Source organism: Setaria viridis, chromosome 9 (assembly GCF_005286985.2).
Source record: "Setaria viridis chromosome 9, Setaria_viridis_v4.0, whole genome shotgun sequence".
NCBI classification, from domain to species: domain Eukaryota; kingdom Viridiplantae; phylum Streptophyta; class Magnoliopsida; order Poales; family Poaceae; genus Setaria; species Setaria viridis.
Genome location: NC_048271.2, coordinates 51,861,149 through 51,876,619, shown reverse-complemented (window position 1 = coordinate 51,876,619; position 15,471 = coordinate 51,861,149). Strand labels below are relative to the sequence as shown.

General features: G+C 44.4%; 2 protein-coding genes across 5 annotated transcripts; both read right to left on the bottom strand.

Moving 5' to 3' along the window:
- Positions 1-381: 381 nt before the first annotated feature.
- LOC117838193 (calmodulin-binding transcription activator 3) lies at positions 382-7,849 on the bottom strand. Of its 4 annotated transcripts, none has more exons than XM_034718119.2 (13): positions 7,553-7,849; positions 6,266-6,385; positions 6,028-6,143; positions 5,824-5,912; positions 5,684-5,726; positions 4,753-4,903; positions 4,525-4,647; positions 4,086-4,417; positions 3,053-3,424; positions 2,234-2,925; positions 1,587-2,163; positions 870-1,211; positions 382-743 (listed from the first exon to the last, which is right to left on the bottom strand). In XM_034718119.2, exons 1-13 carry the CDS (start codon positions 7,590-7,592, stop codon positions 633-635), a joined length of 3,108 nt encoding a protein of 1,035 aa, XP_034574010.1. In that variant the 5' UTR covers positions 7,593-7,849; the 3' UTR covers positions 382-632. The 4 variants fall into 4 exon arrangements, with proteins under 4 accessions (XP_034574010.1, XP_034574011.1, XP_072147210.1 ...); XM_034718120.2 differs by having other exon boundaries at positions 4,525-4,644; XM_072291109.1 differs by lacking the exons at positions 5,684-5,726; positions 6,028-6,143; positions 6,266-6,385; positions 7,553-7,849 and having other exon boundaries at positions 5,767-6,021.
- A 2,433-nt stretch (positions 7,850-10,282) lies between these two features.
- Positions 10,283-15,230, bottom strand: LOC117839036 (probable mitochondrial adenine nucleotide transporter BTL3). The gene is made up of 4 exons (XM_034719269.2): positions 14,420-15,230; positions 12,543-12,846; positions 11,977-12,444; positions 10,283-10,754 (listed from the first exon to the last, which is right to left on the bottom strand). The coding sequence occupies exons 1-4, from the start codon at positions 14,866-14,868 to the stop codon at positions 10,686-10,688; spliced, it is 1,290 nt and encodes a 429-aa protein (XP_034575160.1). The 5' UTR covers positions 14,869-15,230; the 3' UTR covers positions 10,283-10,685.
- Positions 15,231-15,471: the final 241 nt, after the last annotated feature.

Sequence of the window (15,471 nt, the reverse complement as noted above, 5' to 3'; positions counted from 1 at the left end):
GATAACCAACGGAGCAGCGGTTGCAGGGATTTGAATCGTGTCTGATTAGAAGTGCTTGGTTGATAACCAATGGAGCAGCGGTTGCAGGGGTTTGAATCGTGTCTGATTAGGAGTCTGGATCGTCAACGTCAAGTTCCGGATCATCAACGTCAAGTTCTCCACCAATCAAATTATTCGTACCTATCGGAAGATCGAGCTAGTGGGCTAGTGCTATGTCACTGTGGTTCAGACAAGCAAGAAAAGTACTAAGCGCTTTCAGGCTTTTCAGCTCACAGCGTACGTGAAAAACAACACTGCCACGAGAATGTTGCTCCAACCGTAGCAACGCATGGAACGCGTGTTACCGTACCTGTTACGAATGGGTACGATGTACTATGAATATTCATTCAAAAGAGTCCACAATAAATATATTTGCCTTCTACATACAACATACACGTACTGTACAGAAAAAGCTAAGTTAAATAACAAAACACCAGAACCAAACTAACAAATAAAAAAATACTATATACATACAAAGATGGTTAACCTAAACAAGCACTACTACGGGTTATCATCATTTGCTAAAAGCTAAAACCTAAAACTAACAAATACAGCCAGGTAAGTATAATTTACAAGACACCAGTGCTCAGGACCTAGATATACCCAGGCATTGGCATGTCGTCATCCCATAGCTCTTCGAAATCACTCATCGCCAAGCCTTCATCCATATCGGTCGACGACTCGAGCATCTTCTCTTGCATAGCCTGTCATGCCAGCACCAAAGAATTGTGAAAAACTATAGTTCAGCAATTCCACTATAGAACTTCAGCAGTTCGAACTGAAAGCATCGTCTAGACAGCATTAGATTGAGCTCAAAGAAAACATGATACCTGGGATTCCTGCATTTTTGTGACGACATTCAGAATCCTCTGATACTGATCACGGGCATCTGGGTACTGAACCATGGATTTCACTCTGGCAAGAGCTTTCTGCAGCCTTTCTTCAGTCTGCTTCCTTCCTTGTTGCAGGAAATCATAATCATCCTCGGCAGGTTTATTTTGGATCAAATCGCTACCGCTGCTGCTAGTGCCCTCCGCTGCACCTTCTGTAGACCGAAATCCGCGCAACCCAGCCCCTCTTCGCCGCCAGCGCAATATGACCTTCTCCACTATTCCAACAGACCAAATGATTTTGCGATAATGCTTTCTCACTTGGTGACCTCGCACATGAGCCTGTAGCCAGTAGGAAATGGCAGGGGTCAGCATTGATAGTTAGAATAGAATCAAGGACATACATATCTTACTTGACAAAACACCGTGGTGCTAGGATTATTACTCTACACTGGAAATGAGACTTCTCAATGAGGGCCTGAACCCTGGAGACATGTCTAGGGTTCCATTCAGTGATATGATTTGTAACTGCTATGGTTATCATGCGAACTAACTGAGCAAATGCATGGTTTGCTAAAAATTTACATGAAGAGAAATAGAAACTTTTGCATAGTATATCTGACATAAATAAAATGATACACAAAGTAAGCTGGAACGTTTAGTATACTGCAAATTAAGTGCATCACTAGTCATGTAACATACGATAAATAACAGTACCTGGATCTTGATGATGCGCTGTCTAATAAGCAGGAATTCCTTTCTTCCCTTCCATCCACGGTACTTGTTTTGTATTCGAGTTGCAGCAGCATGTAGGGGATCAAGCTGCCCTGGTTTAGATGGTTTAACAGATAAGAGTGACAGGGCACGATCATCTGATATTGCACCATTGTCATCCTCATACTGTACCACCTGCTTTCTCTGGAAGGATTGCATCCTGAAAACTTGATATATACGAGCAGCAGCTTGGGTAGCATTTCGAACAGCACCTAGTGAATCTCCCATGGATCCAGCTAGAAGACCTTCACCTGCCAATGGTGATAGTTTTCTTTCAGTAACATCTCCAATACCAGGCAGACCTGATATTTCTGACGCATTGCTCCACATGGCTTCCTTAAGATTGAGGGTCTGAAGATGACTTGTTAAAGAAGATTCAGCCAGGAAACCAGAAATTCCCTTGTATCCATTAGCTGACGCAAGATCAGCTGGTGTGCTTCCTGTAGGGAAATCTGGCGTTGGATCTGTCAAAGCTCCAGGAGCTGCACCAAGTGCAATAAGTGCAACAACTGTTCGCTCTCTGGATAACAGGTGAAACAACATCAGTACACAAAAAAGTATGTAACAATATCACACTCTGAAACACTTACCTGCCACAAAATGCAGCCCAATGGAGTGCAGTCCATCCATGAGCATCTCTGAAATTTATGCTCACACCAGCAGAAATTGTTGGCCTTATTGCCCAATCATATCCTAGGGCTGCTGCCAGATGAAGCACACCCTGCCCTTCCTCATCTAACACACTGGGGCCCTTGCCACCATCACCTGCTTTGTGGACAAGCCAGATATGCAATTTTTCCTTCACGCGGTTTTCAAAGAACTGATCCTGCTTATCATCAGTGGCAAGCTCATTATCACCAGCCAACTTCAGCAACTCAGACCAGGAATCATTGTCTGTCATCAGTGAGCTTATCTTCTTGCTCAAATCAATCATGTCCTTTGTGGGGTTAGATACTGTTGCCTGATACTCATCTTGTCCCAAAGACAACAGGTCATCAAGACGCATCTGGAGATACGTTTTGTTCGCAATATCATGTGGAGTTGGGCCATCAATGTGTTGAGAATTACTTGGTCGGAACTCAAACTCTCGGATTTCGCTGCAGGCTAATCTGTTGGAGCATGTAACATAAAAGGGAACCCTGCCAGGTTTGTGTGACGGAGAATAACATCTGAGAGTCCCATCAGCTGAAATCTCTGCTGGAACTTCAACTTCTCCAAACATACATGACCACTTGCATCTTTGAACCTCATCAGAATTTAAGAATCTACCGGTAATTAGAACCTGGATGATATGCGATAAACATCATAAGAAGTTAAAAAAAACTGGATTCACTGAGCCATAAGGACAGTACTATGACACTTCCAAGACAGTCGAGCCAAGAACATATGAAAAGCTTTAGAAGGCATACCCTAGTCTTGGAGCCTGCATATGTCCAGCTTGGAGAAAAATCAAAGATACTAAACAGCTGGTCTTGTGCAACCACTGGGTCAACAGTGAATTGATCCAACTGATCACGACTTGATGCTTCAATGATATTGTCAGTATCTTCGCTGTTCCAGTACACTCCAGAACTGGACTTAATTGGGGAATCATCTACTTCACCAAGTTCTTTGCTCATCCATCTCGTAAAACTATCATTTTTCTTAAAGCTGTCCTTCAGGATATCAGAAAGACTAGATGACTGGGTTTTCAAAAGAGGGTGATTAATAGCTTCCTCCAAAGATCTACCATTTTGTTGGGAGCTGTCCTCTGTAGGAAACGAGCTGATAGCACCTGGAAGCTGAAATTAAGTAATTTCTCAGTTAAGTTACGTATACAAATCGGAGCCAGCAATGATAGTATAATACTAGTACTGTGAAACCTAATCAGAAGTTATCGTGCTCTGACTTAAGAACTTTCCAGAGCAAAGTCTGCGAAATAGTCTACAATATAGACTTGCTGCCATAAAAGCAACAAAGTAATCCACGAAAACTAAAACCATGAAATCAAATTGTAGAGATGTAAAAAACTACTAATGTGGCAACTGGAACTGTGAATTTGCATAATCTCAACTACACCATAGGTGCAACAATCGAAGCTTTAATAGGTAGGAGTAATAGCTTTGGGACAATATCACTTAGCTAAATGCTTTCTCCAACACTTTCTCCATCACTCTAATTCAATTTTACCCTTGTGGAATCAGTTTAGCTCGCAAAAAACCACTATTACTTGTCTTAACGGTACTCCATGTCTCCCTGTATCACTAAACTTCCATGCAAGCACCGCCAGTTAGAAGACAAGCGGCATGCAGCTGCCTTCTTTATCCGTTACATAACATGTGGTTACTACCAAGCTTTCTACCATTAAAAAGTATCCACTAGCTAATAAAACTCGCAGACATTGCTAAGTTTATACATGTGAACTGTATACATATTGCCATGCAGAAATGTGTACCAGGATACCTGCCACAGTGATTCTTCATCAGTCCCTACAGTATCTGCATCCTTGATACTCAATCCATTACTATACACTTCATCAAATGTGAAGGATTCAATTCCAGATCCTTCAGTGAAAGGAAATTGTTTGGATGGATCAGCAATTTGGGGTGGAGCCATTCGATGGACCCCTTGGTCAGGCTTAACCAGGCCATTCAATGATGATGGATCCAACTGATTATCTGCCTCATCGAATGCAATTCCAAAACCAGGCTCATTAAGAGCAACTGGTAGGGCATCTTGACCATGAGAATAGAAGTCTGCAGTAGTCGTTGTAGCCGGGAAGCCTTGATGATTACCTAAACATTATGTGTAACAAAAGAATACAGGTCAACTCAACTTTGGACCATAATGAGAATAAACTATTTCACATGCCTCCTAGGGAAAAAAAAATTCTGCTACTTACCTACAGACGGTGCAGGAATGTAGGAACTTAGAATAGAAGCTCCCATCACAGGTCCACCTCCATTTTCATGCTGCTGCATCCAAGAGAAAGGGTGGTATCCGGCTCCTCCCGAATAAATATCTGCTGCAGCGAATTTGGCTTTAGATACGCTGTGCATAATTGGAATGTGTATCAGTAAAATATTTCAGTGGACTTTATGTAGAACAGAAGAGAGGCAAACAGTTCTACCTGATTCTGTTTCCTCATATTCGGAGGCTTGTCCGCTAAGAGAGCTTTCACCCTCCGTAGTTTGTGAAGGCAACTGACTTAAAGGGCTGTCCGTACGAGCAGCTTGCAGCATGTCATCATGCCCTCTAATACGAGAACTTGATTTGCCACCCTGGTTGTCATATGAGGGGGGCAAGTAGAATTTTAAAACATTGCAGGAAGAAATTGTTCATAAAAGATAGAAAATAACAATGTAAGCTCCAGGTTCGGATCAAGATGACAACAAAACAAGAGTAACCAAAGTTTAAAAAAAAAGAATGCAAGCAGGAATAACAAACTAGGTACTTGAACCAAGATAAACATGAGTAGCCTAATAACAGGTTTCCAGGCACTAGTAAATAAAATTACTTCCAGAAATATACAGTTGCAATTACCATATTACATTTTTTAGGGAATATCATATTACATTTTTGTTTTGTTAATTGACTCATTGATGCAAACTGATGATAATGCCAAAGAATTTTCATATAATCTGTGAATAAGTAGCTTAATTACTGGTTTTGAATAAAAGTCAAGCATATTTAGCTTAATTACTGGTTCAACTGCTCCAGATAGCATAAACTTAAGTACCCCAAACTAAAACTAAAGTTTACGGCTAGTGGACAGCATAACACAAGCCCTAAATCCTTGCAGACCTGAACCTGAACAGAATTCTCAGAACATGACATGAAACAAATCTCTTACAACATGTTGGTACAAACCTCCAGGCTGCTACATTATACTAAGAAGAAACTATGAGAAAACTAGTGTGATTACTATCATAACAGGCTACAGACAAGGACCTGATGTTAAAGAACGAATGTAACATAATTTTTTTTTCTACAATGCAGCATTTAGGATGATGAATTTCATTGCTGAAAGTGCAATGGACAAGTGTAGGATTAGGAATAACCTTGACTTCGAGATAATGTACAAGCACAATGTGCATAAAATCCCTGCAAAAAATTATAATCAATCGAAAGGTTGTTAGTGCACCTTAAAGCGGCGTAATCTGAGTTGCAATAGCGCAGAAGTAGCAAGATGAACCCTTACTCCTCCAACATCCAATAACTCCTCCTCTGAAAGTTTTCATTTTCTTCGCCATGAGCGTAGTAGCAGTGAAGCACATCAATACTTCCAGACTACAATAATAAAGAACTGTTAGTTTTATGGTCCTCATGGCCATAATTACTTAGTTAGAGACAGTATGCTGTAATTGCACACAGGATAACTGTCTACTGCTCAAATTTGATGTACTTTTAATCTTTCATGAGCTTCTTTGACAGTTTTTCCATCTCTTTTCTTCCTCCAATTATGGCCATCCTTCCGGAAATACCTCAATACTTTCCGATCAAACAAGAAAAGTGAACCACCTAAAGCCAGCGATAAAATATTAGCGAGATAAAAATACCATAAAAATAAAGTGATACACTAACACTTTAGGAGAAGCAATTATCAAACATAAATAGTGTTCAGCAGAAAATGAGTGTCATACTTGGAGGTCTATTTGGTGGTTCTGGGGTAATACGAAAATTTCTGTAGTTTTTAAGTATTTCGCATATCTCCGCTGGTCGTAACCATCGGTTTTGTGCTTCCTTCAGTATCTGCTCAATATCTGCTCAGAGTTCATGAAAGCAAGGGTTAGACTATTGAATATAATATTATTGTTAAAAAATGGTCATAGGAAGGTAGTCCTAAAATATTCATATTAAATTGTAGCAATAAATGATAACCAGCCTTCACAAAATAGAGCTGTCTGACCATCTTACGCCCACTTGTACAATATAACTTAATACTGGGAGTCCCTTTTGCAAGTAAGAAAACTGGAATTCCTTGGAAGCGAAACCCTTAGGAGTTAGGGCTAAGATGTATCCTCAGAACATAACTTCAAGAGTGGAGGAGGGTGATCTGATAACAGTTCATCATACCAAAGTTTGGAACCTCAAAATCTCTTCTAAGTGTATTACTTAGGCACCCCACAACTCGAAAATTGTTGAACTTCTGCAACTATATGACCCTCTCAAATCACATAGTAGAAAAGATAATAAATACAACATGACTAAACTCAAAACGTCCCAACTATTTTTTTTTTTTTGAAAAAACTAAACTACCATGTGGCCTGCCACTGCCAGATGCATGCACACATCAACAAATCTAAGTCTTAACCCAACCGTAAGCCAAAAGTGCGCAACCTCATTTCATGCTACAACTATCACCTGGAACATCAAATTCTTACAGTGGAACCCTCTTGCTAACTAGAATCTCTTAAAAAAAATCCAGGTCGGCAACCCAGTTCCTGGTATTAAGTGTTAGTACCTTCCATCTAAACCCAAACACAGACCAATTTCACACAGGTACATCAAAAGTCCCACAAAAGCAGGGTACTGAAAATCCGTCTTCACAACACTGAACTCCCGCACAAAAAAGTCCCCACTCCCACAAGGCTTTGGCATAGCTGCTAGAGCTTCAGACAATTCGACCCTGACAACACTCCGGAGGCTCAGACAATATCCAGTTCGCATGATGGGCTCCATTCTCACGGCCACCAGACCGCCAAATCCCCAGCACACGCAGCCGCCACCTCACGCACGATTGCGAAACCAAGCCCGGATCCCAGACCACTCTCGCCGCCGCCCGAGCGAAAAAAATCGAACGCCTCAAAACGCGACGGTCGCGAGATAATAAATCAAAAGGACCGACGCGTTGACCCCCGAACCCAACCGCCAACTGCATCCCCCTGGTCAGGTGAGTTGAGGACGAAACAACGCCTCGGTGCGCTCACCTAGCTGCGGCGCGATCGCGTAGCGCCGCGCCTCCGCCATCGCCGAACACGGCCGCCTTGCGCGCGCGACCAACCAGAACCAGGCACCACCGCGGCGGAGTTAGTCACCAAACCCCTCCGGGCTCCGGGCCTAGCGGGCTCCGCTGGCGATGGCCTCGTGACTCGCCCGGATTTTTCGCAGGGTTTTGTGGAGGATTCGAGAGGGTGTTTGGCTAATTTGGCTGTGACGTCCCCTACCTGACGACGGAATTTGGTGGTGTGAGGCGAGGAGGGAGAGGATGGAACTGGACAGCCAGCCGTCGACAAGGTGGGTGACTTGAGAGCGGGCTCGGCGGGGGGTGCGGCTGGTGAGGCCGAAATGGCCGTTTTGCCCCCGCGTCAATATTGGATGGATAGCTTTATGGTCCGAGGGAGCTGGGGCAATCGCGGGAATGGGGGATTTGGGGGACCTGGCCGGCGGAGGCCGGAGCGGTTGGTGGGCGCGGCCGCGGAAAACGTGGGCGGTTGGTGGTGGCGCCAAGCGTAGAGGCCACACTAGCCGTGCGACTGTGCGAGTCCGCCGCTCGAATCCGCGGGCTGCCGGGGGGTGGTGCTGGGCTGCTGGCCTGGTGCCACGTTGCTGGGGGAATGTGTTAGTGCACGTGTCGCTCTCGCCGAGAAGCCCGACGTGAGCTATGTTACGAGTTGATTCTATTCCAAGCAGATTGTGCCCTCGCCAAAGAAAAGCCGGAAAACAGCATTGGTTGATGTGGCCTGAACTCTGAAAGAACAAGAGATTGTCCTGCGCTGGTTTCAGAGTATGGTCTGAATTCGCCAATTCGGAGAGCACAAGACTGTCCTGCAGTAGTTTCAGAGCTTGGCCTGAACTCTCCAACTTAAACCCGTGCAAATCAGGTTCCAAAAAAAAAAACGAGCAAAGCAGGAGGATAAACGTAAGGGTACATTCAATGCGAGCGGGTCCAAGATATCCGATAACGATGTTCAGGGAGTCAGGGCTGATGTGATCCCACGATTCCTATCTGTCCGGAGCGTTCAGCGCGGACGGAGGGCGGTCGTGCCGGCCAGCCGCTGCAGCCGCCCCTCAGTCGTTATCTGTCGCCGTCGCGCCGCCGTCTTACTTACGCTTTGTTACTCCAGTAGACAGTAGCAGTGCTGATAACATTTTACAAAGCCGGCACTCGATACTCAACAGGCAGTAGAGTCGCTTGTTATATTCCAAGGCACGCAATAATCCTCCATCTTATCCTCTCACTTTTTCTCTGATTATGCCGTCAGATAAGCCGGTTGCTGGGTGTCCATAATTCATACTCAAATCCACACCCACCTTGAATAGGAAAGGTATGAGTAGAAAATTATATACCTATTAGAAATGGGAAAGGTACAATTTATCCATTGGATATACATAGTATCTAGTACAAAATTAATTATCAACTGACTATGGGTAAGAATGGAGAAGGTGAGGATTGAATAATATATATTTGGATTTAGACATGAACAAGAGTGAATTTGTTCGTGTCCTCCGGCAGGCCTACCGTCAGAGTCCGCGAGTCGCACAGGTCAGTTGGCATCATGGCAACACAGTCAGTTGGCTCCACAGTGTTTCTCCTGCTGGGAATTTGACTTTTGATTTGGAGGCATCTAGATTAGCAGGCAGATGTAACGCGAACATGCTGACTGGCCTTCGGAAACAGGATTTGGTAGCATCAGATACTTTCGATGGATACTCATGGCTTACATCCTAGTTTGATGCATTGTTTCCTCATGGCATGGTTCCCTCGTGGCACTGTCTCCCTCGTCTTCAAAAATCGGTAGTGCAAGGAAACCCGTCGAAATGTAACCATCATGGTGCACAGTCAAGCAGAAGAGTCGTCCACCAGACAGTGACTTCGCACCTAATCACCTCATCTTTTCAGCTCCAGCATGCCTTGGATAATTAGCAATAGTATGTTATCATTCCTGAGCCGTGACACAGACCTACGCACTTTGATAATCACTAGCCGGAATGTGTCGATAACGGATTTGCTGGAAAGCCTGCTTAGCCTTAAGATGCAGAAACAGGCATGCGTTGTAAAACTGCTGCAATTTGCAGACGCCCTACCAGCGCTCACTTCTAATTTTTCTGGAGCGGACATGCAGTGTCTCTTTCTGGCAGAGGATTTCACAAACGGCCGGCATATTAAAAGTACTCCCACTTCCTACACACACGGCACAGGCCTGTGCTCCAAGTGCACTATCAATCTCTCATGCAATTGCTGTGCTCCTGGCGTCCACGAAACCAAGCACACGCCATTGTTGCTGCTACCTGCTTGCCACACACCAAACACAATCGGGCAGCCTTCCGAAGCATCCGCCGACGACCACGCAGAGCTGCAGACACCCATCGATGAGCTTGCAGCCACCCAGCCTTCTGGGTCAGGAAACTGTGGACACCATAAACATGCCCAAGTTGCCCAACTGTGAGATGTCTGACGTGCAGAGGTCACAATCACGAAACTCAAACATGCATGACTAGCTGACCTGTTTGGATGGGGACCTGAGCCAGGCAGCAATCCAGACCCCAGGCTGACGAAATCGACCGCCTGAATTTGCTGCCTGAGCCGGGTAGCTTTGCCAGGTTCACAACCATAATCCTGTTTACGATTAAAGATTATTGTACATGTAACACTTCGATCACCCAAAAAAAAACACTTTGTATCCTTCAATCGTGCATGGCAGCATGAGACAGAGTCAGAACAGTAATCTCCCAAATATCGCTCTGGATTGCAGTCAATATGTCAATACATCAAAGATTATGAGTGGAAAATTTCATCAATTCAAATTGGGCGAGGAGGCCTAGATGTCTGCACCAGGGCAGAGAACGATCTTCTATGGATAAACGATTGGATCCGATGTGGAACAGAACCTCACTGTGTACAGTCTTGTGGAGTAGTGGTGCATCCGTGCATAGCTCAAGATTAGTGATAACTTACCAAAGCGAAGCTACCTTCTGAGCATCTGAAGCTTTTGCAAAGCAAAGCTAACAGAAAAATGGATGCTAAATTTACTGGTAAGTTAAAGATTTTTTGCATTTTCATCGAGGTGATGTGAGCCGAGCCCTTTGAACTTGCTTCGTAGGCTAATAATTAATTTGAATTTACTCCACTTTCATGACTATCTTCATTAACTCGTAAACAAAATAGCTGATTGACGCCGATGGCAGAACCTGAAGAAAAGGAGAAAAGCCATTACTTCAGATAATCTGAAACAGACTAGAATGCAATGTTCAGGTAATCTGAAACAGGCTAGCATACACTTCAGCTAATATGAAGTTCTGAAACTTTAAATGTTTTCTTCTTAAAAGATATAGCAGCGCTCCACTTAACTTTTGCATTAGTGTTGCATGAAAGCCTTGTTAGCAGGCAGCATGCACTCATTTAATTGTCTCTTTAGATAAATCATATCAATAACTTTGTCACCTCCACTAAACATCATTCCCAGGGATATCTCTTATATTAACTTGAATCAACACGTGCTTAAACCCAAGTGTGATTGCTAGTTTGCTACATCAGTACATCTACAAATCAAATGATGATCGGGTAGGCCTAGCCCCTCGACATATATAGAAGGCAAAATAGGCATCTTGGTCCCTCAACTTTGACCCGAAGGTCAAGTTCGTCCCTCAACTTTCAGATCGGCCAATCTAGTCCCTCAACTTTTGTTTTGGGGTCAAACTCGTCCTTTATGCTGATGTGGTGCTACATACTGCCATGAGGATAATGCGGAAAGTCCTTTTTGCCCTTAGCTTCTTCCCCTTCTCAATTTCCACTATTGTGCTGCTGTGATCGATCAAACGTAGGATGCAATATTTCATCTGCTGGCTTGTTGTCTCTCGTTGGTGTTGAAGTACCCTTGCATGTTTAGTTTGATATATACCATGCAAGAAGAACATGCATATGTTTGCTTAACTTTCTACAACTTCTCTATGGCGTTACGTATTTCTGCAGCAAGCAGCTTTTATTTTTACTCTCCACGCGTCCGCGATACAATGCAATGCAAGGCCCAATAAAATTCTATGTTCCAAATTAAGCACGGTTGTGATGTACAACTCCCAAATGCATGCATGCCACTACACTGATTTGCTAGCATCGACCAAATATTGGTTTTAAAGTAACACGAAATTGCTGAGAAAGATGATGCACAGCCAACAAAAAGTTGAGGAAGGAAAGAAGCAGCCAAGGGCAAAACGAACTTTTCGTGTTAGTCTCATGCAAGTATGGAGCACCACATCAGCATGAGGACGAGTTTGATCTAAAAATAAAAGTTGAGGGACTAAATTGGCCAATCTGAAAGTTGAGGGACGAACTTAACCCTTGGGACAAAGTTGAGGGACCAAAACGCCTATTTTGCCTATATAGAAGTAGATTCTCTGCTGGACGAAAACATACCTGTAGCAAGCTGGGGATCAGGCCAGCATAAAGTGCTGGTACTCCACCTTGATCAATAATTTTAAGGCATGTCGCAAATGCATTCATCCTTGTTGCTTTTACTTGCATCTGTAGCTGCCTCCGAACTACTTCAAATGGGTATGTGGCGGCTTCAGCACAACAACCAGCAATGGCCCCATAGAGTAAGGTTCTGACAGTACCCAGCTCAAGTTGGTCTAATGCATTTGCCTCTTGTTTTTGTTGTTTCATCATCGATACCCTCTTCTTTCCTTCAGGGGAATGCAGATAAGCCATCTTCAATATGTCATACACTCCATAAAATACAGCGCCTGAGGGTGCCATGCTGATAAGAGAAGGCACTAATCCCTTGTACAGAGAGAAGAATCCTTCAGTTTGGATCATGTGGCGGGCAACACCTATAACCCCACCCAAAGCTTCACCACCAGGAGCTACCATCCTTGTCCTAATCTGAAACCAACAGCTCAAATCAGGTCATACTCAGTGAGAAGATGGCACAAAGTAAAAGATGAAAAAAATCAGGGATACAGAATCTTTAAGAAACATACTGTATCCATTGGTATGCACATCATCGTTGCTGTTACACCAGCAAAAGCACCAGCAATAAATCTCTCAAAGTTTGTAGTTTCTTCATTACCAGACCATTTGTGCAGTTGTTTTCTGTAAGTGTCATATGCATAGAAGTTGACTGCCTTGAATGGAGCAGTGCGGAGAATATTCACAAAGTTCCCCTTCCAAAAGCCTTTCAACCCTTGTGTTGTTGCAATAGCATGCATAAGCTCAAATAGATTCCTCTGCTCCCCGCAAACTATATACTCCAACTTTAGCCTCTCAAGAGGAGCAACAACTGTTCTGCATGAAACATAAAAGTTAGGAAAGTAGCCCACCCGTTTTCCTCAAAACAATAATAATTACCAAAGCAATACCTATATAGCTGGAGTGACTATATAGAATCACTGTTGCATAGTACTTGCCATGCAAGTGGGCTAAACCGCTAAATCGGAAGGCTTATGTACTTGGCAGTAACCAACTGCAAACAGAACTGGCTAGGAGTAGCTCCTTACCAGGTCTTTTTTAGTTTCTTTTGGTTGTCTCTTTTGAGATTTATAGGATCATAGCATAAAAAGATCATCATCAATACACAATCAGCTGAAATAGAGCAGAGAACATGCCAATTATGGCTAAAATAATAAAGTTGGTGGAGGCCCACTGCCAGGAACCAGCCGGTTGCAGGGTACTCTTGAACACCTAACTAATGACCCCTTTACTTCCTCAAAGGCAAAAATAGTTACCCAGATTTAACAAATATACTGCAATTCTTCCAAATCTAGAAGTAGCAAGTCAACAGAGGGCAGTCATGAACTTCAATATCCAACATCTGATGTCTCAAGAAGAGACAGTACTGGATAAAAAAAGGAGGCAAGATCTCAAAAAGATACAGATTACAAATCAACCCATTCAACAGTAAGTCAAAAACAAACCAGGCAATCACACATCTAAGCAACCAAACTAAGTGAACTTAGTTCCCTTCTTCACAGGTTGAACAACAAAAGCTCAAAATCAACCAGCTCTATAGTCAATTGCCATCTCAAATAACACACAAACTTAAGCCTACTAAGCATGCAGCATCAACTTGGATCCATAATTTTCTGAGGAAACAAAATAAATATTATGCATGTGCTCAAGGCTCAAGATACCACTCTCAATTCTTAATAACCTATGAGAGTTTAATTTTCAAATTTCTAGGCTTGTGATTCTATTTCAGCTCTAATTTGAGTGAATCCAGTTTCCTCATGGGATGGAATAGGAGCTTGGCCACCTCAAACTTCTAACTCGCATATAGGTCCTGTGGAAACATCTGCCATACAAAACATAAGTACTTGACTTAACCTGTTTCATTTATGCTGTTCAAACACTGCTTAAGTGGACTACTATCTATGACTTGTGAGGAGCAACTTCGTTGAATTGCGTCTAAAGGTCAAACACTCAATCTTCACAGAGCCTGAGAAGTAGCAACTAGCAATCTGATATTGTCCAATACCAAATGCCTGATCCATTTTCACTACCTATACTAAGTTGCTAGCTACTATATGCAATCCTGAATTTAGACTACAATAAACTATCTAGCTTAAATCCAGAACCACCTGATACGCGGAGGTCATCGAGTTCCCCAAGAGTTCAATTGGAACCCACACTAACTCAAGTCCTAAACAAGAGTATAAGACTGCTGAATCCTGAAAGTTTATTTCACTAGAGCAGATTGGCGATGACGCCCACAAACAATTTTGTCCAGCATTTGTTTGGTGAAATTCAAGTTCTCAATTCAATCTAATTGCATGAGTTAAAAACTTCTCCGTATAACCAAATGCAATGCTGCGGAGTAATAGAGGCCTATCAATGTCAACCACAGACAATGCGGCTATACCTTGACACCATGGCAGCAACGGCTCCAGCCCAGAGATGCTTTGTCATGTTCATCGCGCCAGCGCCAGCACGAACATCCTTCTCCTTTTCCTTCTCCTGCAGCACCAGCACTCCCCCCTCCGCCAACGCGACCTCCTCCACCGCCTTCTTCCCCGCAACCAGCGCCTCCGCCTCCTCCGCCCCGCCCTTCTCCTCCGCGCCCGCGAGCAGCCCCACCGTGCCCGGCACGAACCCCCTGCCCCCCTTCACCGACATCGTCAGCGACAGGAACCCCGGCGGCGCCCCCCGCCGCCGCCTGGACCGGGCCCCCGCCCCGAACGAGACCGAGCAGCCGGGCATCGCCGCGAGGAGCGCGCCGTGCGCCGCCGCGTCGCCGCCCTCGAGGAACAGCCCCGCCGCCACCGCCCCCTCCCCCGCCGCGGGAGGCAGCCACATCTCGAGCCACGGCATCGCGGCGGACCGGAACCGACCCGACCCTCACGCGCTGTAGCCTTCGCCTCCTCCTCCTCCCGCCGCCGCTAGGGTTCGCGAGGCGGGGCGACGCATCGGTTTTATCGATGGGGAAGTGGGGAGGAAGGGAAGCTCAATCCGACCGAGCGGAATGGAATATATAAGACGAGCTGCCTCGACTTCGACTCGATGCGAGTGGCAGCCGCTGGTCGAGCAAGATGCGAGTTGAGGGAGGGGGGATTGCTTCTAGTTCTTGCGATTCACGAGCGATTTGTTGGCGGTTGGGGGGCTTGGATCTTGCCGCCCGGAGGCAGGAAAGGCCAACGAACAGCTAACGAGGCTGCTCGAGGTGGATTTTATTTCATTTTTTATGAAAAGAGAAGATGAGCCTTTAAAAGAATTTCTCTGCTCTTTAGTTTTGTCCTCTCGTTTGAGTGGAGGGCTGGAGGCCAGTATTTTCTAGGATTTCCGTTCTCGTTCGTGCAATCGTGCGTGTATCAAAACAGGGAAACTTTTGGGGCAAAATATGATGTTTGGAGGAGGGGTGTTAAAATTTAACACCTCACTTTTAACACTTTTTAACACATTTACTTCCAAACACTT

What these genes read in the sequence shown, in the direction of transcription:
- LOC117839036 (XM_034719269.2), bottom strand. Translation starts at nt 14,868, where the DNA reads ATGCCGTGGCTCGAGATGTGGCTGCCTCCCGCGGCGGGGGAGGGGGCG. An exon ending in GTTGCTGCCATGGTGTCAAG is followed by an intron (nt 12,847 to 14,419) that starts GTATAGCCGCAT and finishes TGTTTCATGCAG; the next exon opens with AACAGTTGTTGCTCCTCTTG. An exon ending in TGTGCATACCAATGGATACA is followed by an intron (nt 12,445 to 12,542) that starts GTATGTTTCTTA and finishes TGTTGGTTTCAG; the next exon opens with ATTAGGACAAGGATGGTAGC.
- LOC117838193 (XM_034718119.2), bottom strand. Translation starts at nt 7,592, where the DNA reads ATGGCGGAGGCGCGGCGCTACGCGATCGCGCCGCAGCTAG. An exon ending in ATGCAGGCTCCAAGACTAGG is followed by an intron (nt 2,926 to 3,052) that starts GTATGCCTTCTA and finishes CATATCATCCAG; the next exon opens with GTTCTAATTACCGGTAGATT. An exon ending in TGGGCTGCATTTTGTGGCAG is followed by an intron (nt 2,164 to 2,233) that starts GTAAGTGTTTCA and finishes CCTGTTATCCAG; the next exon opens with AGAGCGAACAGTTGTTGCAC.